Source organism: Peromyscus maniculatus, chromosome 13 (assembly GCF_049852395.1).
Source record: "Peromyscus maniculatus bairdii isolate BWxNUB_F1_BW_parent chromosome 13, HU_Pman_BW_mat_3.1, whole genome shotgun sequence".
Lineage (NCBI taxonomy): Eukaryota > Metazoa > Chordata > Mammalia > Rodentia > Cricetidae > Peromyscus > Peromyscus maniculatus.
Window position 1 is genome coordinate 5630147 of NC_134864.1, and position 24017 is coordinate 5654163.

Sequence of the window (24017 nt, forward strand, 5' to 3'; positions counted from 1 at the left end):
TTTATATATCACAAATTGCACGTTATGTCCTGACCACCTGTTCCCAAAAACCTAACAGCCACTTCCCAAATTACCACACAGAGGCTTATATTAATTATAAGTGCTTGGCAGATGGCTCACGCTTATTACTAACTAGCTCTTACATTTAAATTAACCCATTTCTATTAATCTATGCATTGCCATGTAGTCATGGCTTTTCTGGTCCTCTGGCATCTTGCTTCTTGGGCAGCTGGCTCACGTCTCCCCCAACTCCACCCCTCTTCCTCTGAGTCCTCAGTTTGCTTGTTCCACCTAACCTTATCCTGCCTTGCCATAGGCCAAAACAGCTTTATTATCAACTAATGAGAGCAATACATAGTCAGAGTGTACAGAAGGCTCATCCCACAGCAGTCACCTGTAGCATTGAGGCGCAAGAGACATCCTTGCTGTCTCTGATTTTCTCTCTAGGCAGAGATCAGGATGTACTGGGCCTACACAGGGAACTGAGGACTGGGGATCACAGGCATATGGCATTTACTCCAGCCATGTAGGCTTAAAAGTTCTCTTTCATTTTGAAATGAAGTGATCTTACCATTTTACCTCATTTTGAAGGGGGAAAAATCAACCATTGTAAACCATTGCTGTCTGGCCAGAGTTGGCTTTGCAGGAGCCACTGAGGTCAGAGTGTTTGCAACACTGCAGGACATTCATGGATACTGTGTCTGCCCCACTGCTGTGTGCAGCATTCGTCAGAAGTTTTTGCAGGGTCAGGTCGTATATTTGTGAAGAAAGTAGAGGGAGGCATGGACGTACCAGGACTTGAGAAGCACATCTCGGGAGGCATGTTGACAGCTGTCTTCTGTAGGACTCTCAGCCCCTGCTTTCTCCTTGTGCTGAACAATTTTGTGTCAACCTGACACAGGCTAGAGTCATCTGAGAGGAGGAAGCCTCGGTTAAGAAAATGCCTCCATAAGATCAGGCTATTGGCAAACTTGTAGAGCGTTTTCTTAATTAGTGACTGATAGGGGAGAGCTCAGCCCACTGTGGGTGGTGCCATCCCTGGGCTGATGGTTCTGGGTTCTATAAGAAAGCCATGAGGAGCAAGCCAGTCAGCATCACCTCTCCATGGTCTCTGCATCAGCTTCTGCCTCCAGGTTCCTGCCCCGTTTGAGTTCCTGTCCTGACTTCTTTCAGTGATGAACAGAGATGTGGAAGCATAAGCCAAATAAACCTTCCCTCCCCAGCTTGCTTTTGGTCATGGTGCTTTATCACAGGAATAGTAACCCTAACTAGGACACTCATCATGCTGATGTCAATGTTGGATTCCCAGTACACTTCTCCACTAGGCTCATGGAACAACCCCAAGAAAGACCCAGCTAAGACGAAAAGCTAGGGTCATAGGTCTGCCTGCATGTGGGACCTTCTGTCCTAGCTCCTGGGAAGGGAGGTGCTAACCACTGCCCTGACACTTGTGTCCAACAGAGCTGTGGGGTCGACTTTGAGGTCAAAGCATTTGCCACAGATGTCACAGATGGTGAAGAGGACAAGATCCCCAAGAAGTAAGAGTCCTTGTGGGACTGGGGAGGGTCTGGGTGGTATAGAGGCAGGGACCAGAAACAGCCCCACCTTCTCCTGGTGTGGCATAACTCTCCCCGCAGGTTTCGTGTGCCTGGCTTCATGGAGCCTCCCTGATCAGGGCAGATAGAAACTGAACCATCATCCATTTATAAGTGGGTTGGGGGCAGTAACTAATAATATAGGGTGGAGAGGATAAAAGAAAATGACAGTGAACTTGACAACCTCAGGGACCCATGGCTCCCAAACCTTCCAGGTCATTTCTTTCATTTTCTTCCTTTTAATTATTTATTTTCTCTTTTTAGTTTTTCTTTTCTTCTCAAATGGTATCATACTGTAGCCAAGACTGGCCTGGAACTCATGAGGGTGGTCTTTCTGCCTCAGTTTCCCAAGCACTGGAATGCCAGGCTTAAGATACCATGTCTATTTTTTCTTTCTTGGAACTTTTTTCCCCCCCGAGACAGGGTTTCTCAGCGTAGTATTGGTGCCTGTCCTGGATTTCTCTCTGTAGACCAGGTTGGCCTTGAACTCACAGAGATCCTCCTGGCTCTGCCTCCCAAGTGCTGGGATTAAAGGTGTGAGCCACCGCCGCCTGGCTCTTAGAGCATTTTTTAAACTTATGATAATCTACACACACTGCGAAGTTTATGATTCTGACCACTTTAAATGTATAACTCTGTAACACCAAGTGTATCCATGTTTTGCCATCATCAGATCAAAGCTTTTGTATCATTCCAAACAGAATCTCTGTCACCAAGAAACAGTCCTCCTACCAACCAGGTGCTTGATTTTCTTTTTAAATTTTTTTTTGAGAATTTCATGCATATATGAAGTAAAATATGGTGGTACACACCTCCACTTCCTTTCCTCCCCTCTACTTCTCCCGTATACTCCCAGCGCTCCCCCCTAACTTTGTGTCTCTTTTTTATTTGATAACTCATTTTCATCCCTAAGGCTCCACCTAGCCCATCTCTTCCAATATTCTCCTCATACTCAGCACCCATATCTCACAGTGCTGTGTGTTTTGCTGTGGATCTGACCCATCATAGTGTACATACTAGGCAAGCACTCTACTCCCAAATTCTGTGATTTTGATGCTTGTGATAGTGACAATGTGTCACAGTTACATCTGAAACCATTGATGCAGGCTCTCCTGAGAGAAGGCTAAGCTGAGCCTGGCAGACTGGAAGGGATCCTTGAGGGCATTGCTGGCTCAGCATTCAGCTCCTGGGATCATGGAAGAGGCCCCGGGAGGCCACTTTGAAGCCTGGGGGATGGGTGGGGGTGGGGTACCAACCAGGACCCCTGGACCTTTTCTCCTCAGGAGCTCTGTGCGGTTGCTGATCCGGAAAGTGCAGCATGCCCCTCCTGAGATGGGTCCCCAACCCTGTGCTGAGGCAGCCTGGCAGTTCTTCATGTCTGACAAGCCCCTGCATCTCTCAGTCTCCCTCAGCAAAGAGGTAATCCACATCCCCATGGGATTCAGGTCGGGGGTACAGACCACAGCCCCCTCACTGTGTGGATGCATCACAAGTCACCTTGTTCCTGCCGTGGTGGAATCATAGATGTTTGCAAATTGCCAGCTTATTTCCATTGATTTGGAGCTGGTTACCATGAGCCACCATGGCTTACCATTGCATTTGTTGGCTATCCCAATAGACTGGGGGCTGTGGAGATTAGAAGCAGACATCCTCTCCCATCCACCTTGGCCATTTTCCACCCCAGCTCTAAAGCAGCATTGCTCACTGTATGACTTCAAATTGCTCACTTCCTTGGAAAATTCAGATTTCATAGAAAACTCACAGGGCAGCCATATTGAGAATGATGTCATCAATGAGGATAGTCATGGCAGTAGAAAGTGAAGAGCAGCTGGCTAAGGCTCTTGTGGTCCAGAGTCAGTGATACACAGGTTAGCCAGAGCCTCATGTAGTGTGTATACATGTGTGGGTGTTGCCCACCCAGGGCTGGGTAGCACAGCGTGTTGCTAGGTAAGGCTCCATCAGCCAGCGCTCCTAGTGCCTTCTTTTCATTTCACAATTGCCATCTCCAAACAATGAAGTCAGGGCAGGAACTTCAAAGAGCTGGTCGTATCACATCCACAGTCAAGAACAGAGAAAAATGAATGCATGCATGCTCACTGGCTTGCTTACATTCAACTTGATTCCTCCACTCAATACAGTTCAGGACCCCCTGCCTAGAGAATGGTGCTGCCCACAGTGGGGCTGGATCTGCCCACATTAATTAACAGTGAAGATAGCTCCCCACAGACCGACCCAATGTAGACAGTCCATCAAGACTCTTCCCAGGTAATGCTAGGTTGTGTCAAGCTGACAATTAAAGCTAACCGTCACATCCCTCGACCTCCTTGGCCTTCTGCAGATGGGGCTGAACATATCCATACCCTTCTCTAGAAGAAATATTGCTATCATTTTAGTTTCTCTAATACTGGGCTTATTTATTGGAAAGAGATTAAGAAAATCTTGGTCTAGCGAGTCCTCAGATCAAAGATTCTACCCCACTGCACTCCATTCTTCTCTTCTGATGTCTCTCTCCCTTTTCAGATATATTTCCATGGGGAACCCATCCCTGTGACTGTGACAGTGACCAATAACACAGAGAAGACTGTGAAGAAGATTAAAGTATTAGGTAGGACCTTCTAGAACTCAACCTCATGCTATTTCCTAGGGGCCACTCTGATCTGATAAGCCTCCACCTCACCTGTGTCCCTGCGTCTGCCTGTGGTTGCTGTTACCATTGACAGTAGGACCTTAAAGAGACAAGGATCTTAAAAGTCATCACATTCAGGCTATGGATATATCTCAGTTGGTAGAGCATGCAGGAAACCCTAGGTTCAATCCCAGCACTACAGGTGGTGCATGCCTAAAATTTCAGCACTTGGGAGGTAGAGACAGGAAGATCAGAAGTTCAAGTTGTCCTTGGTTATATGTCTATATTGAAGCCAGCCTGGGCAACATACCTAGATATGACTACGTCGAGCCCCTACCTCAAAACAAGTCATTGAATTCACCATCATGGTCTCTTAGGTTGCCTTTTATTTTGGTGCTTTGTCTCCTACAGATGCCCTTCCCATCTTCCCGTGATCCTGCCATCCCAGAGACACCCCTCTGAGCCAGGTCTCACTTGGGAAGTCCAGGGAGAAGCTTCCCTTTTTGTTTTTGTTTGTTTAATTATTTATTTTATGTGTATGGGTGTTTTGCCTGTGTGTCTGTACCATGTGCATGCAGTACCTGTTGAGGCCAGAGAGGGCATCAGATCCCTTGGAACAGGTGGTTGTTAGCTGCCCTGTAGGTTTTGGGACTTGAACCTGGATACTCTGGAAGAGCAGTCAGTGCTCTTAACCACTGAGCAATTTCTCTAGTCCCACTTCCCTTTTTGGGCAAGTGATAGTTTTTATTGATAAATACAGCAAGTGCACTGAGTAAGGAATTAGATTTGAAAACATGGGACTTAATCTGTGGGTACCTGGTATGCCACCCTTGAATCCCAGTTGGTGCCCACAGTAGTGGCTCCTCGCCCATCTTCCCAAGCCTATAGGCACTAAGTAGAGCTCCCACATAGGAATGCTTCATGAATAGTGAAGTGAGATGTCTCACCTTGAATGACCATCTAGTGAGGATCAACCCTGTTGTGTACTACAGTGGAGCGCCCCCCACCCCACACTTACTGCTCCTATCTATTATTTCCTCAACTCAAAGCCCATCCAAGTGCAGGTCTTAGAGTATCATGGCACATACCTATCCTCCCAGCACTCAGGAGACTTAGGCAGGAGGATTATGAGTTTGAGGCCAGTCTGGGTGACATACCTATATTTTGTCTCAAAACATTAAAAGTATAGATCAACAACAAAATATGTGTGTAGGTCTTTGTGGGCAAAACAAACAAAGAAAGAAAGAAACAAAAACCCCAATGGATTGACCTGCGAGAGTAAATTCAGACTTCAACTTCCAACTAAAATATTTGATGGCCACAAGAAGGTAGATTTACAATATCAGCGTAATTAGCCATCTCAGGTTACCCAGGACAAAGGATATGGGCATTTCATTGTTAAAATAGGCATTGTAGCTGGACTCAGCTAGCAAGAGGATCAGGAGTTCAAAGCCAGCCACAGCTACATGTAGAGGCCAGTCTACACTATGTGAAATCCCACTTTTAAAAAAGCTAGTGATATCGCTCAGTTTGTAGCATGCTTGCTGGGTATAGGCAAGGCCCTTCAGTATGTGTAATCTTTAGCACACCCGCGTGCACGTGCACGCACACAAACACACACATAAATAGGGTTTGTCTTATGCAAACCACGGGTGGTGGTGCAGTCCAGTTCTCTGCTGTGGTTTGAATGTGTCCACTGAAAGCTTATGTGTTTGGAACTTGATCCTCACACTCGTACGTTAATGATATTTGCAGGTAAGACTTCGGGAAGTAGCTAGGGTCAAATGAGGGTATGAGGAAGGGCCTGTAATGACATTAGTGGCTTTGTAAGAAGTAAAGAGGCTTAAATTAGCACACCTGCCCTGCCCCCACCATTTGAGGGCCCCTGCTATTATGATCAAACAGGAAGGCCCTTATCAGATGCCAGCACCACTTGGGAGTCCCAGGTTCCAGAGCCAGGGGCTAATTAAACCTCCATTCTTTGTAAGCAGTCTTGTCTATGGTATTCAGCTATAGCGACAGAGAGTGGGCTAACATGTTCCTCTTTCCCTGTACGTCCATCAAAGATGAAGTTCAGATTGTGTGCGTGCATATTAGAGATTCTGCGTTTTTTCTTATTGCTAATATGAATATAATTCAGAAACAGCAGCAAAATTGATAAAGTATCATTAAATACTTGTATTTAAAATTATTTCTCAGCCAAGCCTTGCACTTGGGAGCCTGAGGCAGTATTGTGAGCTTTAGGCCTGCCTTCGGGATACAGTAAAATCTGTTTCAAAATAAAAATAGCTCTCAAAATTTATTGAATACTAATAGCAAAACTAATGACCTTAAGAGAAGCTGTTCTGAAACAAAATGTTAACAGCTTTCTATAAGTTGGGCACATGATGGGTGCCCTAAATTGTTTCTTTCAGCAGCGTGGTGATGGTACACACCTTTAATCCCAGCACTCAGGAGTTCAAGGCCAGCCTGGTCTACCGAGTGAGATCCAGGACAGCCAGAGCTACGCAGTGAAACCCTGTCTTGAAAAATCAAAACAACAATGTTTTTAATTGATTTTTAAAATATTTATTTATTTTATGTATATGAGTGACCTGTCTTCATGCACACCAGAAGAGGGAATCAGATCCCATCACAGATGGTTGTGAGCCACCATGTGGTTGCTGGGAACTGACCTCAGGACCTCTGGAAGAGCAGCCAATGCTCTTAACCACTGAGCCGTTTCTCCAGCCTGATTTTGTTTTTCTTGCTGCAGCGGAGTCTCGGATGTTCAGCTTACAGCTGAGGCTGTCCCCGAACTCCCGACCTCTGCCTTGCCCTTCAGAGTCTTGTGGGCATCACCACCGGTCTCAGCTTCGTTGTTATTGTGTTGTTTTCTGAGGCAGGGCCTTTCTTGTCTGTCTTGCTGGGTGGACTAGGCTAGCCTCAAGCTTGCAGAGTCCCTCTTGTCTCTGTCTTTTGAGTGCCAGGATTTATAGGTGTGTACCATCATGTGTGTGCATGCATGTACATGCATGTAGAGACCAGAAAACAATCTCGAGTCTGGTTACTCAGGTATCACTCCTCCACACATACACTTTTTTTGGGACAAGATTTCTTACTGGCCTGGAGCTCACCAAGGAAGCTAGGCTAGCTGGTCAGCAAGCTCTACTCTAGGGATTCATTCTCCTGTGTCTGCTTCCCAAGTGCAGGGATATGTGTCTACCTGAGAATTAGTCTTTGTACTTTCAAGGCCCAAAGCCATCTATCTCCCCAGCCCATCTTCATTTTACATTTATTGTCTGTGTGTGTGTATGGTGTGTGTGTGTGTGTGTGTGTGTGTGTGTGTGTGTGTGCATATGCCACAGAATATGTGTGGAGATCAGAGGACAGCCTGTGTGAGTCAGTTCTCTCCTTCCATTGTATGGGTTCCAGGAACTGAACTCATGACATCAGGCTTTGTGACATCTCCCCAGTGCCAGCCTTTCTTCTATTCTTCAGACCTTCTTTTATTCATTATCCTCATTTTCCTGGTGGGGGAATTGAGGTTTAGAGGAACTAAAGAATTTCCCCCACAGAGACTTGAGCCTAAGTAGTCAGGATGCAGAGCCATCCACCATATCACACCGTGGATGGTCATGTGTTGCTTCGGGCAGGTTTCCAGGAAGCTTAGGGACTGGGAGGATGGTCCTCCTTCTGCAAGATGGAGGGTGATGGAAAGGGGCTGGGTTTGTAGGTGAGTACATGATGAGTTCTGGGATGCTGCAGACACCATGCCTTTGGATAAGGACACCCAGTATAGATCACGGGCTTGCAGGAGACGGGGGAGCTCTTGGGAGCTGCATCTGAGAGCCTGGTGTTTTGGTGGGAATTGACTCAGAGCAAGTCACTGGTGTACAGCGATGGCCTGAAACCAGACCTTGAAAAGTTGCAGCCTTTAAGCTGGGGGCTGAGAAAGCCAGACCTCAATCAGATGGTCCTGTGTGTCTCCTGGAAGGTGCGAGGGCCCGCCCTGTTCACCTCTCTCCTGTCTTCCCTCTGCAGTGGAACAAGTAGCCAATGTGGTTCTTTACTCGAGTGATTATTACGTCAAGCCTGTGGCCGCAGAGGAGACACAGTAAGTCTCGGTTGGCTTCCCACTTCCTGGGCGGCCAGCCCACTTCGTCAACTTCCTCTTCTCAAGAGGAAACTAGAATGCCCCTCCAGGCCCCCGGCCTTTGCTTTTTCTTCCCCTTTTCTCACATCAAGGGCTACAAAGCAAGTCACCTCTGGGCCATCTCCTAGGCTGCAAGATAAGGCTTCGTGAACAAGGGATCAAAGAGGAGATAGCTAGGGAGAAATGTCACCACGGGAGCGTCACGGACTCTGTCTGTCCTTGGAATGTGTTGATAGGAATGGGGTGCTCTTTCTGCCCCCAGAAGATGACTAAATGAGCCATCAGCCCAGGGTAGGGCTGTACTGTATATATAGTACAGTTGGGTTTAATAAAGATATTTTAGGGATTGAGGAGATAGCTCAGTAGTTAAGCGCAATACTGCTCTTACAGAGGACCTAAGCTTGTTCCCAGCACCCTTGTTACATGGCTCATAAATGCCTATAACTTCAGCTCCAGGAAATCTGATACCAATGGCCTCTGTGTGCACCTACACACACACACACACACACAAACACACACACACACACACACACACACACAACACACACAACACACAGGCATGCACACCGCCTGGCTTTGAGGTTAAGTTCTTAATCCACAGGCAGGGTAGAGATAGAGAGGCTTGGATATGCTTCTCTGCTTTGTCTAACTAGCATGTTCTATACAGAAAACATTACCAGGGTGACAGGAAGGTTGGAGTGAAAGGGAGGGTTGGGTACTAAGGAAAGAACACCTGAGATCATATTAAAGAAAAACATCATATTACATATTTAGACCCACAATAAGCTGCTACTCAAAACAAAGACAGCCTTGCGTATAAGTGTAGTATATAGTGTTAAGAAAGAGAAGAGCAGGGCTGGAGAGATGGCTTAGTGGTTAAGAGCACTGACTGCTCTTCCAGAGGACTCAGGTTCAATTCCTAGCACCCACATGGTGACTCAAAACTGTCTATAAACTCTAGTAACAGGAGAGCCCATCATATCCTCTTTTGGCCTCTGAGGGCATCACAAATGCAGTACTCAGACATATATACAAGTAAAACACTCATACACATAAGATAATAATAAAATGAAGTCGAAAGGAAGAGAGAAAGAAAGAAAGAAAGAAAGAAAGAAAGAAAGAAAGAAAGAAAGAAAGAAAGGAAGGAAGGAAGGAAGGAAGGAAGGAAGGAAGGAAGAAAGGAAGAAAGGAAGAAAGGAAGAAAGGAAGAAAGGAAGAAAGACAAGAAAGAAAACAGCACCTCAAAGCTGACTCCTTATGCCAGGCTGGGTCTGTTCACATTTGGTTCAAGGAGGGGGGAGTCTTGACCTTGGCTGCCTTTTGGCGGATACTCCACAACTGTGGGGCTCATTGTCCTGATAAGAGTTTTTTTCTGATACACACACACACACACACACACACACACACACACACACACACACACACACATCATATATCCCATTTCCTGTTTCTCATTCAAAACTTTGTATGCTTTTTGGACCAAATGATCCTCAGGGAAGTGAAAACCATTCTGATATTTCCCTGAGGGCAAGAGGAGTCTAGAAATGGGGTCAGATCACATTGGCTTTTTCATTGTTGAGGCAAATACCTCAGAAAAAGAACTTAGAGAGAATACCTGCTTCCATTCATAGTTTCTGTCGATCACAGCAGGTGGGCGTGGCAGAGAAGAACAGCTCAGGAAACAGCGTGTCTGCGCACTAGCAGGACGCCTCTCTTTTCTCTCTCTTTGATCACAGCCAGGCTTCCAGCCAATGAGATGGTGGCATTTGTATTCAGGGCAGTCTTCCCCTCTGGGCTAATCTTCTCTGGAAATGTTCTCACAGACACATCCAGAGTTGTGCTTTTCAAATCTCCTAGGCACTTCTCAAGAAAATCCCATTAAGACTAATCCTCATACTGGTCTCAACCTGGAGGCCACTCAGAAGACTGTAGCACCCCAAGCCAGTCTTCCAGACACACCCAGCCAGCCCTTGGGGCTCTGGTGGGCAGGCTTGCTCAAACCAGGTCAAACCTGACTTCAAAAATAATGCCCTAGGCACAGCTGTGGGCCTGGCATAGTCCTTCAGCTAATTCCACTACAGTAAAGGCTATCATGCTAGCCCCCAGGGCCCCCTTCGTGACCATCGAGCTGGACAGAGAGAGAGTCCACCATGACCCAGGTGAGAGGATGTGGCCACCCCTAGCTCAAACAAAACACTGCAAAGGGCTTCCTGTGCTCACCCACCAGAGACAGGAGAAGCCAGAGCTGCTTTAGACTCCTTTGGGAAGCCAACAGGGAAGCCTTTCCCGTGGGATGTCTGGGGACTCACTCAGGAAGTGGTCCTGATGCTTCCAGCCAACATTTGCAGGCCACACCCTGCCTCCTGCCCTCCTCAGCCCAGGTCCGGTGCCTAGCATGTGTGCTGTAGAATGAATACTGCAGCCCAGAGGCTACTTCGGGGTCCCAGGAATGCTGTGTCCCCAACGGAGTCCCAGAACTGTCCCTTGGCACAGGGTTCCTTATACCTATCAGACATAGGGAAAGAAAGCCACAGACCTCTGAAGAAGCCCCAGTAAAGAAAGAGATGTGCTGCTTGGAATGAAAGCAGAGAGGTCTGCCTGGATTACAGGACCACCATCAGTCACGCACTGACTGTCCTTCTGTGCACAGTTTTTGGCTACAGTGGTCCTGTATGAGCTTTATTTAGTTTTCTTTTCTTTTCTTCCTTCCTTTCTTTCTTTTTCTTTTTCTTTTTTTCTTTCTTTCTTTCTTTTCTTTTTCTTTTTCTTTTTTTTTTTGGTTGGTTGGTTGGTTGGTTTTTCAAGACAGGGTTTCTCTCTGTAGCTTTGGAGCCTGTCCTGAAACTCACTCTGTAGACCAGGCTGGCCTCAAACTCACAGAGATCCACCTGCCTCTGCCTCCCAAGTACTGGGGTCAAAGGTGTGTGTCACCACCGCCCAGCTTCTTTTTTTTTTTTTTTTTTTTTTTTTTTTTTGAGGCAGGGTCTCTATCTATCCTGGAGCTTGCTATGTTGACCAGGATGGCCTTGAATTCACAGAGATTCCCTTTACCTTGTAAGGGGGCTTTGACTCTGAAAATGTTCATGACAGAGGGGATCTTGAGGTGTGGATGGTGGCCGTGATAGCCATAAACTCTCTGTGGTTCTTCTTCAAGAGAAAAAGTGCAGCCAAACAGCAGTCTGACCAAGACGCTGGTGCTCGTGCCCCTGCTGGCCAACAACAGAGAGAGAAGAGGCATCGCACTGGATGGGAAGATCAAGCATGAGGACACAAACCTGGCCTCCAGCACCATGTGAGTCCTGTAGGCTCTGTCTGTGAATGGGCCATCAGTGCAGGCTGGTGTACTCAGGGCTGCCCATCAGCCTTACACCAACCACAGTGCCACTGCCTGCCCTCTGGGTGGCCATGGCCACGTTCCCTGAGTTTTCCTGTCTGTAAAGTGGGAGTAATCACAGTTCCGATCTCACACGCCAGTGATGACTAATTAGGACAGTGTACGTAAAGTGTGGTGTCTGACACTCAGAGCGTTCCGGAAGTGTCAGTTACATCCAAAAGAATCGTTAGCTCATGTGGTACCCTGAACACGTAAACTGAGTTACCGCATTCAGCTATTTTCATTCATTCATTCCCATCTGGAAAGATTGGAAGACCTACTGGCTGCTGATAGGCACCAGATTTTCATGAAAAGAAGAGCTGATTCTCTCTGCCTATTCTGTCTTGGAGAACCACTAGCTGGTTTTTGGCAAAAGATCTAGGGGAAACATCTCCGTGCTGGAGCTAGCTGCTAGCTGCCCTTCTGGGCTTGATTTGCTGGGAAAATGTAGGCTGCTAAATGCTGAAGGTGTGAGGCAGGAGCCAAGATCTATCTAGGCTTGAGACCTTACTTCCCTCTCCCATAGGGTGGGGGTGGGAGGGCTCCCTTCTGTCCTTACCGGGCTGCCCTCAGAGGTGATGTCAGGAGAAAGAGGAGGTGTTCTGACCCATATGGACCCTGTGGCCCACTTTATGTGAGGCCAGTAGTGGGGCAGTGAACATTTGCCAGAATGAAGGTGGAAATCAAGGGATTTTCCTGAGGATAATTTGCCAACTGTCTCTGTAAGATTCTAAAGTTGTGCTCATGAAATTCCAGGGAAAGAAAATGATGCCCTAGATCAATTTAAGGGAGCAATCAGCTGAAGCCAGCGGTACTCACTTCTACAAAGCCATTTTTACAACATCTGGCGTGGTTTACAAACACTCACCCCTCTCCACACCTTTGTGAAGAAGCTGTAACTGAGCTTATTTTTTATACATTAGGCCGTGTAGAACCTCATCCTCAGTAGAACCAGGATGAGAAACTAGTGGAGGGTCTCTGAATGAGTTAATTGTTGAGCAAGTCCACTCTGCACTGATGCTCCCACTCAGGAAAATGATGGGGAGAACCCCTGCAGTCCCAGGCATGCTCTGTTCCCTGTGTTTGGGCCGTCCATAAGGCACAGGTTCACAAGCCAATCCCAGCAAGAGCGTGGTCTCAGCTGTGCCTCCATCCTCCCACCACATGGTGATGTTCCTAGTTGTGGTCCTAGAGCACAGAATCCAGCAGAAGGCCTCTGGGGCTGGACACAGTTCCCCGTGCCTGGCTCCAGATCCCAGGACTGCCAACATAACTTCCCTCTGCCTCCTGCCTTCAGAGTTCGCCACTGAGATTTTGGTTGTGGTTCATAGTAGCTTAGCTAGATTGCATGGTTATTTTTCATCTCATAATTCCTGTTGTCAGACATCATGGAATACTTAAGTCTTCCATGTTGGGTCATAGGAGATAATAAACTGTGACGAAATGCCCAGTGGGGAACTTGGTTGAGAGTGGGAATTCCATACGTGGTCATTGAGCCTGGAGTTACCCTTCACTCTCTCTGGTCACGTCTCATGCTCCTTGTCATCCACTTAAGTGAGCTTTCCCTTGCTGTCAGTGCCATGCTGGCTGCTGGGCACACAGGGCTTTTGGGTACAGGAACAATCATGATCCTGTGATCAAGTTACAGGAGAGTGTCCCTGTGTCTTTCTCATGAGCAGAACACAAGAGCGGGCGGGCGGGCAGTCCTACCTGGCTGTGTCCAGGAAGGCTTTATAGCTGGAGGTATTGGGGTGCAGGAGAAGGGCCTTCTGGGCAGGTTTGGAATTGGGAAGGGTTGTGCGTAGAGACCTCAGGGCATAGATGAGTAGGATGTGGCAAATGTACCTCACAGACCGCTTGCTGAAGCTGGAACCTGGATGGACTGAACTCAGGCTTCAGGGGAGGACTCGGCAGCTGTGAATGGTGGGGCAGGGCAGGGCAGGGAGAAGGAGGATGTAGGAGAGTGAAATAGGTCAGAAGCTGAGCCTTGAGAAGGAGGACAGATGCTGTGCCCAATGTGAACAGGGAAAAATGCAGAAAACCTACTCCTTAGCCCCACAAGTGGAGGAAGACGCGGCCAATCTATGGAATTCTCCAGTTCCAAGACAACATCTTCAGAATTCTACTCTCATAATCCCTCTCCTTCTTTTTGATTGGGCAGTATCAAGGAGGGCATCGATCGGACCGTCATGGGCATCCTGGTGTCCTACCATATCAAGGTGAAGCTGACAGTGTCAGGGTAAGTGATGGGTGTCCCAGCTCCATATGGCCTGTTCCTCTCCTGAATGACTGGTAGGTGGATAGCAAAGGAAACCCGGAGTGCTTGCTGATGCCTACATAGAGTTTGGAGAGGTTCCATTTGCCGGCCTCTGCAGTTTTGTTGGAGGCGATGTGTACTGGAAAAGCAAACAGAAATACATGCACAGTCAGTACCGCTGAGCGGAAGTGGGTGTACATCTGCACACACAGTGGAAGCTGATGGGCAGGAATGACAGTCGGATCCTTTTGCAAAAGTAAATTGCCTTGCTCGGTTTAAAAAAAAAAAAAGAATGACATTAGTTTAATTTTCAAATTTCAAAAAGGCTTGCAGCTGCAAGTGAACTCTCTGTAAATCTTCCCTGTATGGCATGAGCCACTTTGGGAGGCTGAGGCTGGATTGAGAAGCATGGTCAGCCTGTGATACATAGTGAGACTCTGATTTTGTTTTTGTTTTATAAATTGGGGCTGGACGGGCAGCCCACTTGGCAGAGTGCTTTCCTGGCAGGCACGAAGCCTTGCCTTTGATCTGTACCACCCAATAAACTGGACATGGTATCCCAGGTCTGTAATTCAGCATTGCAAGATAGAGACAGGAAGTTCAGAAGTTCAAGGTCATCCTTGGCTACATAGACATTTTAAGGCCAGCCTGGGGTACACGAGACTCTGTCTTAAAAAACAAAACAAAAATCAAGTAGAGCATGTTGGTGTACACCTGTAATCCTGCCACTTGGGAAACAGAAGCAGGAGGATTGCTGCAAGTTCCAATCCAGCAAGGACTACACATAAATAAACAAATAAAATGTTTATTTAGATCTTAGACTTTTTTGTCCCAAAGGGGGTTCCTTCCTTCCATTCCCTAACATGTAATCACGTGATTAGGAGTTACCTTTTCATACGAAAGTACTGCTATGGAGAGTTCTAAAGAAATGACTTCCTTTTAAGGACTTTTTTATTTTTATTTTATGTGTATGGGTATTCTGCCTACAAGGGTATAAATGCACATGTGGTGGTGTACACCTCCAATCCCAGCACTTCTCAAGGCAGAGGCGGGCAGATCTCTGTAATTTCAAGGCCAGCCTGGTCTACATATCATGTTCCAGGCCATCCAGGGGTATAGAGAGAGGCCCTCCTTGTCTCAAAAACAGAAACAAAACAAAACAAAAAAGAGTAACCAGTGCCCTTAACTATCTTTCAGCTTTAAGAGACAGTTCCCTATTTTTTTTTTGTGTGTGTGTGTGTGTGTGTGTGTGTGTGTGAAATCAGTATCCTTACTCTCATCAGAAGGGAAGGAATTGAGTTCTCATTTTCCTCTCAGATTCCATTGGCAAAGGTGCTGGCCTTTTCCCTGATGGGGCCTGTGTTAGTTAGGTCATGCACGTCCCTGTTTCTAAGTAGGGAGAGAGTTCCTCAATTTTGCTTGGGTCCATTTTGGACATCTGGTCCATATCTTTGAATTCTGTCTCTTCCTTCAGTTTCAACAAATGACAGACTGAAAATACTTGGGAAAAAGTAGTTTCTAGTTCAAGGCCAGCCGGGGCTGCATCGAGAGACCCTGTCTCAAAAACAAGCAACAACAAACAAAATGTTTCTGTATTGGACATCAAGGCGTTTTACCTTGCTTATTCCTTAGACAATACAGTCTACTATCTCTTAGGCATCATAAGCAAAGTAGGGATGGTTCAGAGCCTAGGGAAGGATGTGTGATGGTCATATGCAAATTTGATACCATCTTCTGAAGAGACTTGGAACACTCCCACAAGGAACCCTGAGACCAGTCCCCAACAGATGCCTGGGGACAGGGACTGCTGTAACAGTGCATCATAGTGTCCTCTGTGGCTGAGAGTTCTCTCTCTCTCTTCTTCTTAAGATTTTATTTATTTACTTATTTACTTATTTAATTTATTTATTGAGCTCACTGTATAACCTAGAGTAAAGGTCTCACTTGCACTGCCCTCCCTCTGCCTCTTGAGAGGACTGAGGTCTCAGGTGTGCTCCGCCACCACAGAGTGGCTGAGAACTTCTGGTTCTGTAGCTTATTCTAAGTGCGTCCACTTTTTAAGTAATCCTTAAACTTTCCTCCTTTGGAGAAAGAGGGGAAACCCTCCGCAGGTTGCAGCGAAGTTGAGAGTTGGGAGACCCTGTGATCCTGGGATCTAGGGAGTGAGAGCTGTGCCTACCAGGCTGGGTGGGGCCTGTCCTGTCTGAACCCTGGGACTTACTGTGGCTATTTGCTTTATGTTTTCCAGCTTTCTAGGAGAGCTCACATCCAGGTAAGCCTCATTGCCTCCCTACTCCACTCAGTTCCCGGCAAACTGAGGAAAAGGAGCCTGAGGCTGAACAGAAACTGGTAAAAACTAGTTTCTGGGCAGCAGTGCTCAAAGATGCTGTAAATGATGCATGCTGACTCCGATGTGTTGTAAGAGGTGTCACCAGTAGCCAGAGGCTGGAGATCATAAGTAGGCCTGCATGTGGGCAAGGACACACACACACACACACACACACACACACACACACACACACACACACACACACACGGCCCTCAGATTACTAATATACTCCATCCAGCTGTCATTTGTGTATGTAGGATGGGTACAAGCCACATAGAATAAGTTTTACCATTTTAACCATTTTTAAACATACACAGTAGAATTAAGTACATTTACAATATCATTCAACAATTACCACTAGCTAGGGTTTTTTGTTTGTTTGTTTGTTTGTTTTTTAAACCATTTTTAACATCTGTAAAAGAAAGCTAGTGCTTGTTAAGCAATCACTCTTTTTCCCTTCCCACAGACCCTGGCAACCACTGGTTGCTTTCTGTGTCCATAGATTCCCCTCTGCTGGGCCTGGGGAAGTGGCTCAGTTGGTAAGGCATTTGCCTAGCATGCAGGAAGCCCTGGGTTCAATTCCTAGCACTGCATAAAACTGAGAATGATGTTACATACCTGTAATGAGAGCACAGAGAAGAGGTAGAGGCATGGTTGTTCTCAGCTACATAGGGGTTTCTAGGACAGCTTAGACTCCATGAGACCCTGTGTCAAAAAAAAAAAAATCCCTATGTGGCCTTGGTGATTGGCATCTTTTACTTAATATAATGTTTTCAAGACTTAACCATGTTGTAGCATCTACCACAGTACATTCCTTTTTATGACTGGGTAATATTCCATTATGTGGATATACCACATTTTGTTTATTCACCTGTTGGTGGTATTGACGTAAGCTTGCATCTCAAAGAGAATGAGAGAGTATTTACTCTGGATCTCAATATGAGTGATGCTGAACTGGGAACACAGATTGGGGTCTCCAGATATCATATTCTAACATGGTGACAGTTTAATGAATTTTTTTCTTAGTAGTAAAAGAACAAAGAAAATCATAAATCAAGGTTTTTTAAAAAATACATTGGTGGGAACATCAGTCGGGCAAGTTATAGTGAGGTGGAAAAATCTCTTCAATAAGCCTCAGGTGCCAGCCTGGTAGCATTCTTAGTTTTGGGGTTGGTAGAAGATAGGGGGGTCTATTTGTATATCCCTCAAACGATTTCATCTGATAGTCACAGGATGCCAGCTCAAACACAAGGGTAGGCAATGACTGGCTATTAAGGGCTAAGGCAGACCATGATAAATTTGTCTTTAGAGCTGCAATATTCCTACTCTCCATAGTCACGGGATTTTTAATCAATCATTCAGCCTTACAGAATTTTTAACAAAGATGTGGCTCCCACCCTCCCCCACCGGAAACTTTACTTCCCAGCAAACACTTGAATTTTTCTACCTTTTGGCAAAGGTGAATGGTGACAGATGCCTTTTGAACCATGCACAAAGAACCAACAAGTTTGGAAATATCTGAGACAAGCATTCACCTGACATAGTTCTTTGTCTCGGCTCTTATCGCCTGGGCTAAGAGGCTGATTAATTGACTGATTAGCATCTCTGTGATGTGGAGAGTTGGAATGTTGCAGGCCTGGAGCTGAATCATCTGGGGCATCTTTTGCCCTTAATAGCCATTTACTGCCCACCTCTGTGTTTGACTTGACATGTCGTCTAGCCCTGGTCTGCATCAGGGTCACTGTTAGCAGGTCAGTGCTGGGTGAGCTACAGGAGTCCTGGTCTGCACCAAGGTCACTGTTAGCAGGTCAGTGCTGGGTGAGCTACAGGAGCCCTGGTTTGCATCAGGGTCACTGTTAGCAGGTCAGTGCTGGGTGAGCTACAGGAGTCCTGGTCTGCACCAAGGTCACTGTTAGCAGGTCAGGGCTGGGTGGGCTACAGGAGCCCTGGTCTGCACCTGGGTCACTGTTAGCAGGTCAGTGCTGGGTGGGCTACAGGAGCCCTGGTCTGCACCTGGGTCACTGTTAGCAGGTCAGTGCTGGGTGGGCTACAGGAGTCCTGGTCTGCACCAAGGTCACTGTTAGCAGGTCAGTGCTGGGTGGGCTACAGGAGTCCTGGGATGCACCAAGGTCACTGTTAGCAGGTCAGTGCTGGGTGGGCTACAGGAGTCCTGGTCTGCACCAAGGTCACTGTTAGCAGGTCAGTGCTGGGTGAGCTACAGGAGTCCTGGTCTGCACCAAGGTCACTGTTAGCAGGTCAGTGCTGGGTGAGCTACAGGAGTCCTGGTCTGCACCAAGGTCACTGTTAGCAGGTCAGTGCTGGGTGAGCTACAGGAGTCCTGGTCTGCACCAAGGTCACTGTTAGCAGGTCAGCGCTGGGTGAGCTACAGGAGCCCTGGTTTGCATCAGGGTCACTGTTAGTAGGTCAGTGCTGGGCGGGCTACAGGAGTCCTGGATGCCTGTTTTCTCATCCCCTCTCTCTATTTCCATTCCTAATTGCTCTGGATTCATCATTCCTAATTGACCTGGTTCATCTTTCTGACACCTTTCTCGTCTTCTCATCTACATTCTAATGTCCCTCAAAGCATTTTGGTATGATAGATGTGCTGGACCCTGCTCCTCTCTTTTGCAGGAAATGGATGTGCCCACTCTTGTACCAGCCTCACAGATATTTTTAAAAAATATTATGATTCTGATGGTTTAAGGGATATATTTTCAGCCTTGAGGAGAAGTATGAAAGAGTAATGTATACACTACAGCAGAGGTTGGGTTAATTGTCTGTTTTAATTTTTACCTCCCAGAAATGATGTCTTGAAGTATAGCCTGGCTTTCCAGACTTCTGTGTCTGATAGCCATGCTATGTTGCCTCATGGGATACACAGCAGATGGGTGGGCATAAGAAGGAGGTGGCATGCGCTTTCATGAAGTTGATGGAAGAACTTTTACTATCTGACTTCCTGGTGGGATGTCAGTCTTCAGCAAAGGAGTCACCACCTTAGGTACCTTTACCACTTGCAGCCTCTGCCCCTGTTCCCCAAGGGCCGGAGCTGCAGGTGGAGGCTGTGAGCACTGGCCCCACAGCAGCATGTCAGACAGTGGTTTCCGGAGGTGGTCACTGGGTCCACCTCCCCTGGACTGCTGTCCGGGGACGAGCAGGACTAGAACCCTGAACTTCTAGTTGATTTCCATGTACTACAGTAACTCTTTATTTATTATAATCGTTATTATTTTTTAAGTGCATATGAGTGTTTTGCCTGCAAGTGTGTCTGTGTACCACTTGTGTGTCTGATATCCAGAGACCAGAAGAATGTGTTAGTTTCTATGGAACTGGAGTTACAGATGGTTGTGAGCCTTGTTGTGGGCTCTGGGAATCAAAGCCAGTCCTCTGGAAGAACAGTCAGTGCTCTTAACTGCTGAGCCATCTCTCCAAACCCTCACATAAAAATTTAAAATGTATTCAAATGTGTCTTGCTGCAATCAATAGTTGTTTTTAAAGAAAAGATTTAAGTTTATTTTAAGGGGTGTGTACATGAGTGCATTTATTGGTGAAGTCCAGAAGTGGGTGTTGGATCGATCCCCTGGACCTGGAATTACAGGCAGTTGTGAGCTGCCTGATGGAGGTGCTGAGAACTGAACCCATATCCTCTGGAAGAGCAGCAGGTGCTCCTAACCACTGAACCACCTCTTCAGCCCTATGAATGTTCTTTTTAATAACCAACCTTCCTGTAGGGTTTCACCTTGTCTCTTCCCACAGTGTCACATCTCTACAGCCAGGATACAGGGAACTAAAAACACTAGCTGCCTCAGCCACGCCTGAGTGAAGTTCCTAGACCACATTCCAGGGAATACATTTCAAATTCCTGCCTGACCACTTCCTGAAGTCTGTTTTGTTTTGAATCTCACTGAATGAATCTTCTGGAGAATCTCAGAGGCCCCAGTTTTGTGTTGTGTGATCTGTAACTGTGTGTGTGTGTGTGTGTGTGTGTGTGTGTGTGTGTGTGTGTGTGTGATCTGTAACTGTGTGTGTGTGTGTGTGTGTGTGTGTGTGATCTGTAACTGTGTGTGTGTGTGTGTGTGTGTGTGTGTGTGTGAAAGAGAGAGAGAGAGAGAGAGAGAGAGAGAGAGGAGAGAGAGAGAGAGATCTGTAACTGTGTGTGTATCTGTCTGTATGTACACTCACCAGCCTGTATTCTTCCTTTTTTCTAGTGAAGTGGCCACTGAGGTGCCGTTTCGCCTCATGCACCCACAGCCCGAGGACCCAGGTCAGTCATTCCCATTGTCCAGGATGCCTCTTACCATTAACCACAGGCAGAATTATTGCACATCAGTGTATCTCTGGTCTTCCTTGACTATCCCTCTGAGCATGGAAGAGAGAGCCAGCTCACCCACTGAGTCCTGGGCCTGTCCACCCCTGTCTACATGTGGAGGGTGTAGCATGCCTGCTTTGCTGTTGAGTATGGATGACCTGGATTTTATCAGGGACAATGTCACTGCAGAAGCTCTGCTGTCCACAGACCTTGATTTAGATTTAGAGATGATGTCAGGGACAAACCCTCTGAGGAGCCCGAGGTACTGCTTTATGTAGAAATGAAATGTCTCTCATTTGCAAGTGTCAACAGACATCTAGAAGGTGATGCATATTTTTGAAAGTAGTAATAGTGATGAGATTACACAAAGTACTAGAAAAGGTCAGCCTGGGTTTCCACCGTCTCCGTTCAAGATGATCCATCCACTCACTCTTGTGTGGATATAAAATGAAGCAATTGTTGCACACATCTGTGAACACTGAGACTCTCCCACTGTCCCTGCAAAGACGAGAATGGGATGGCGTATGAGCTAGGAAGTTCTGAGAAGAAAAGTTAAATGGAGGTAGGTGTGCTAGGGTATGCCTGTAGTCCCAGTGCTCAGGAGGCTGAGGCAGGAGGATGGCAAATTTGAGGCCAGCCTAGACAATAAATAGCAAGACTACCAAAAAATAATGTCTCAAAGTATCCTTGCCAAATATTGTAGACCTAAACCCTGAGTAGACTTTGCCAAGAGCTTCCCTTAGGGAGAAAATACAGTCTAGTCATACATTTTTGTTCATTTATGTTTGTCTCATTAAAATGCAGTTTTAAACATTTATTTGAGACTAATCAGGATGGCAATCCAGGAAAATACAGATCCAAGCAGTCTTGAAAATGTGCTCCTCAATACTTTCCCTCCCTCCTTCCCTCCCTCCCTCCCTCCCTCCCTTCCTCCCTCCTTCCTTCCTTCCTCTTCTCTTTCTTCCTTTTTCTCTTTCTTTTTTCCCCCTAGAGATGAACTCACACATGTTAGGCAGGTGTTCTAATACTGAGCCTCATCCCCAGCCACCAAGAACTTTTTTTTTTTTAAATGGTGTGAGATTCAGATATCCTGGTTCCCTTCAAAGACCTTGAAAACAGTCTCCTGAAGCCACACTTATGCTGGGTAGTTTTCTGGAATGAACTTTCTTTCTTGTTTTATTTTTTTGACACAGGGTTTCTCTGTGTTAGCTCTGGCTGTCCTGCAGCTCACTCTGTAGACCAGGCTGGCTCACAGAGATCCTCCTGCCTCTGCCTCCTGAGTGCTGGGATTAAAAGTGTGCACCACCACCACCTGGCTGTTTTCTGGAACTTTCAATATAGGTGACTTACTTTGGAAGAAGTGGAGTTATTCTCCCTTCACTTAGAGTATTTTCACAGTCTGGTCATTACAGACCCTACATTAGAAAACTTATAATTTTAAGATGATACAGTGATCTTTTGTGCTTAAGATTTCTGAGAGTTGGGGCCAGAAAAATGGCTCAAACCCCCGATGCCAGGGCTGCTATCTTTGTGGTCTACCTCTTCAGGCTCAAGGTTCCTTTACTCAACAGAATAAAATTCTCGGGTGTCTCTTTCCAGAGGAAGTTTTATTTTATCTTAAAATTTCATTGGAATAAGGGTTGAATCTAAGGCCTAGAAGGTCCTGGCAAGTGGCCTACCAGCCTTCATTTTGTTATTTTGAGGTAGAGTCATGGTGGCACAGGCTTGTCATTTCAGCCACCAGGGGGTTGAGCAGGAGCATTGTGAGTTCAAAGTTAGCCTAGCAACTAGTGAGAACCTATCTCAAAAAAAAAAAAAAAAAAAAAAGGGAAGAAGAAGGAGAAGAAGAAGAAGAAGAAGAAGAAGAAGAAGAAGAAGAAGAAGAAGAAGAAGAAGAAGAAGAAGTAGTTGTTGAAAAAGGTCTGGGAGGCTAGAAGTTCAAGGTCATCTTCAGCCTATAATGAGTTTAAGGTTAGCCTGGGATACACAAAACCTCATTAAAAATAATTAATTCATCTCTATCTCCCTATTTTTCTTTCTGTCCACTCCCTTCATTCTGGGCCTACAGCAAAGGAAAGGTGAGCCATTTGAATGCTGCTCTGTTTTCCCGTCTTATGTTACTCCTTTCCCCATAGACTCCTCTCAGAATGTCTGTGCAGAGTCCCTGTGTCCTGCTGCTTCTAAGAACCTGAGATGATATAGATATAGATAGATATAATATAGTATAATATAATATAATAAATATATATAGATATACATAAAACATAGTGATACTAGATGTGTCTTTGTTCTGTAGCTTTTTTCTTACTTTTGTTTGTACAGTCTTAGCTAGGAGTGATGGCTTACCTTTAATCCAGGTACCTGGGAGGCTGAGGCAGGAGAATCACTTTAAGTTCAAGGCCAGCCTGGTCTATAGAGTGAGTTCCAGGACAGGCTCCAAAGCTACACAGAGAAACTCTGTCTTGAAAAACTGAAAAAAAAAATCCCTGAAGAAAAAGGCCTGGTCCCTGTTCATCCTGGGATGACATGGTCCTGTTCATCCTGGGGATGATATGGTCCTGTTCATCCTGGGGATGACATGGTCCTGTTCATCCTGGGACGACATGGTCCTGTTCATCCTGGGGATGACATGGTCCTGTTCATCCTGGGACGACATGGTCCTGTTCATCCTGGGATGACATGGTCCTGTTCATCCTGGGGATGACATGGTCCTGTTCATCCTGGGGGTGATATGGTCCTGTTCATCCTGGGATGACATGGTCCTGTTCATCCTGGGGATGACATAGTCTTGTTCATCCTGGGATGACATCGTCCTGTTCATCTTGGGGAAAAACATTCATCTTGGATTGGTTCCTTTACTGCAGAAAGACCAGTGGTTTTGTTTCGTTCAGGATTTCATCTTCAGCTTCAGAGCAGGCACTGACTAACATGTTGTCTTTTTTCTTCTAGTGTTCAGGATGAAAATTTGGTTTTTGAGGAGTTTGCTCGCCAAAATCTGAAAGATGGTGGAGAGAACACAGAAGTGAAGAAAGATGAGGAGGCAGTCCAGGATGAGTGAAGACTTAGCCTAGTTGCCTAAAAATGGCTTGTAGTTCTGGGTGCCTTGAGCGAAGCCCCAGGAACCTTTCAGAGTTATGCTAGATGGATATGAAAGCCCAAGTGTTCCTCCCAGAAATAAAGTCTGTGGACCCTCTGTTCTGAGTCAGGCTGGTTGGCTGGGGCACTGGGCTATTGTCACTGATGGAGACTGACACCTTTAGGGTCCCTGGAGCTCGGGAGTGAGGGGCACCATCTAGAGGAAAAGGCAGCCTTTCACAGAGTGGCTCAGTGCCACTGGGTTCTTCCAGTGGGGCCTGGGTGTGTCCAGGGCTTTTTAGTCCTGTTTCTCTGGACACA

General features: G+C 46.4%; 1 protein-coding gene across 1 annotated transcript in view; it reads left to right on the forward strand.

Moving 5' to 3' along the window:
* Sag (S-antigen visual arrestin) overlaps nucleotides 1–23814 on the forward strand; it is a 38662-nt gene extending 14848 nt beyond the window's left edge. Inside the window, exons 6-14 of the mRNA XM_076550508.1 lie at nucleotides 1462–1538; nucleotides 2879–3014; nucleotides 4116–4200; nucleotides 8245–8317; nucleotides 11511–11648; nucleotides 13891–13968; nucleotides 16235–16258; nucleotides 20521–20576; nucleotides 23571–23814. Of these exons, the coding sequence (XP_076406623.1) occupies nucleotides 1462–1538; nucleotides 2879–3014; nucleotides 4116–4200; nucleotides 8245–8317; nucleotides 11511–11648; nucleotides 13891–13968; nucleotides 16235–16258; nucleotides 20521–20576; nucleotides 23571–23620 (717 nt within the window). The 3' untranslated portion in view covers nucleotides 23621–23814. The remainder of the gene's footprint in view (nucleotides 1–1461; nucleotides 1539–2878; nucleotides 3015–4115; nucleotides 4201–8244; nucleotides 8318–11510; nucleotides 11649–13890; nucleotides 13969–16234; nucleotides 16259–20520; nucleotides 20577–23570) is intronic.
* Nucleotides 23815–24017: the final 203 nt, after the last annotated feature.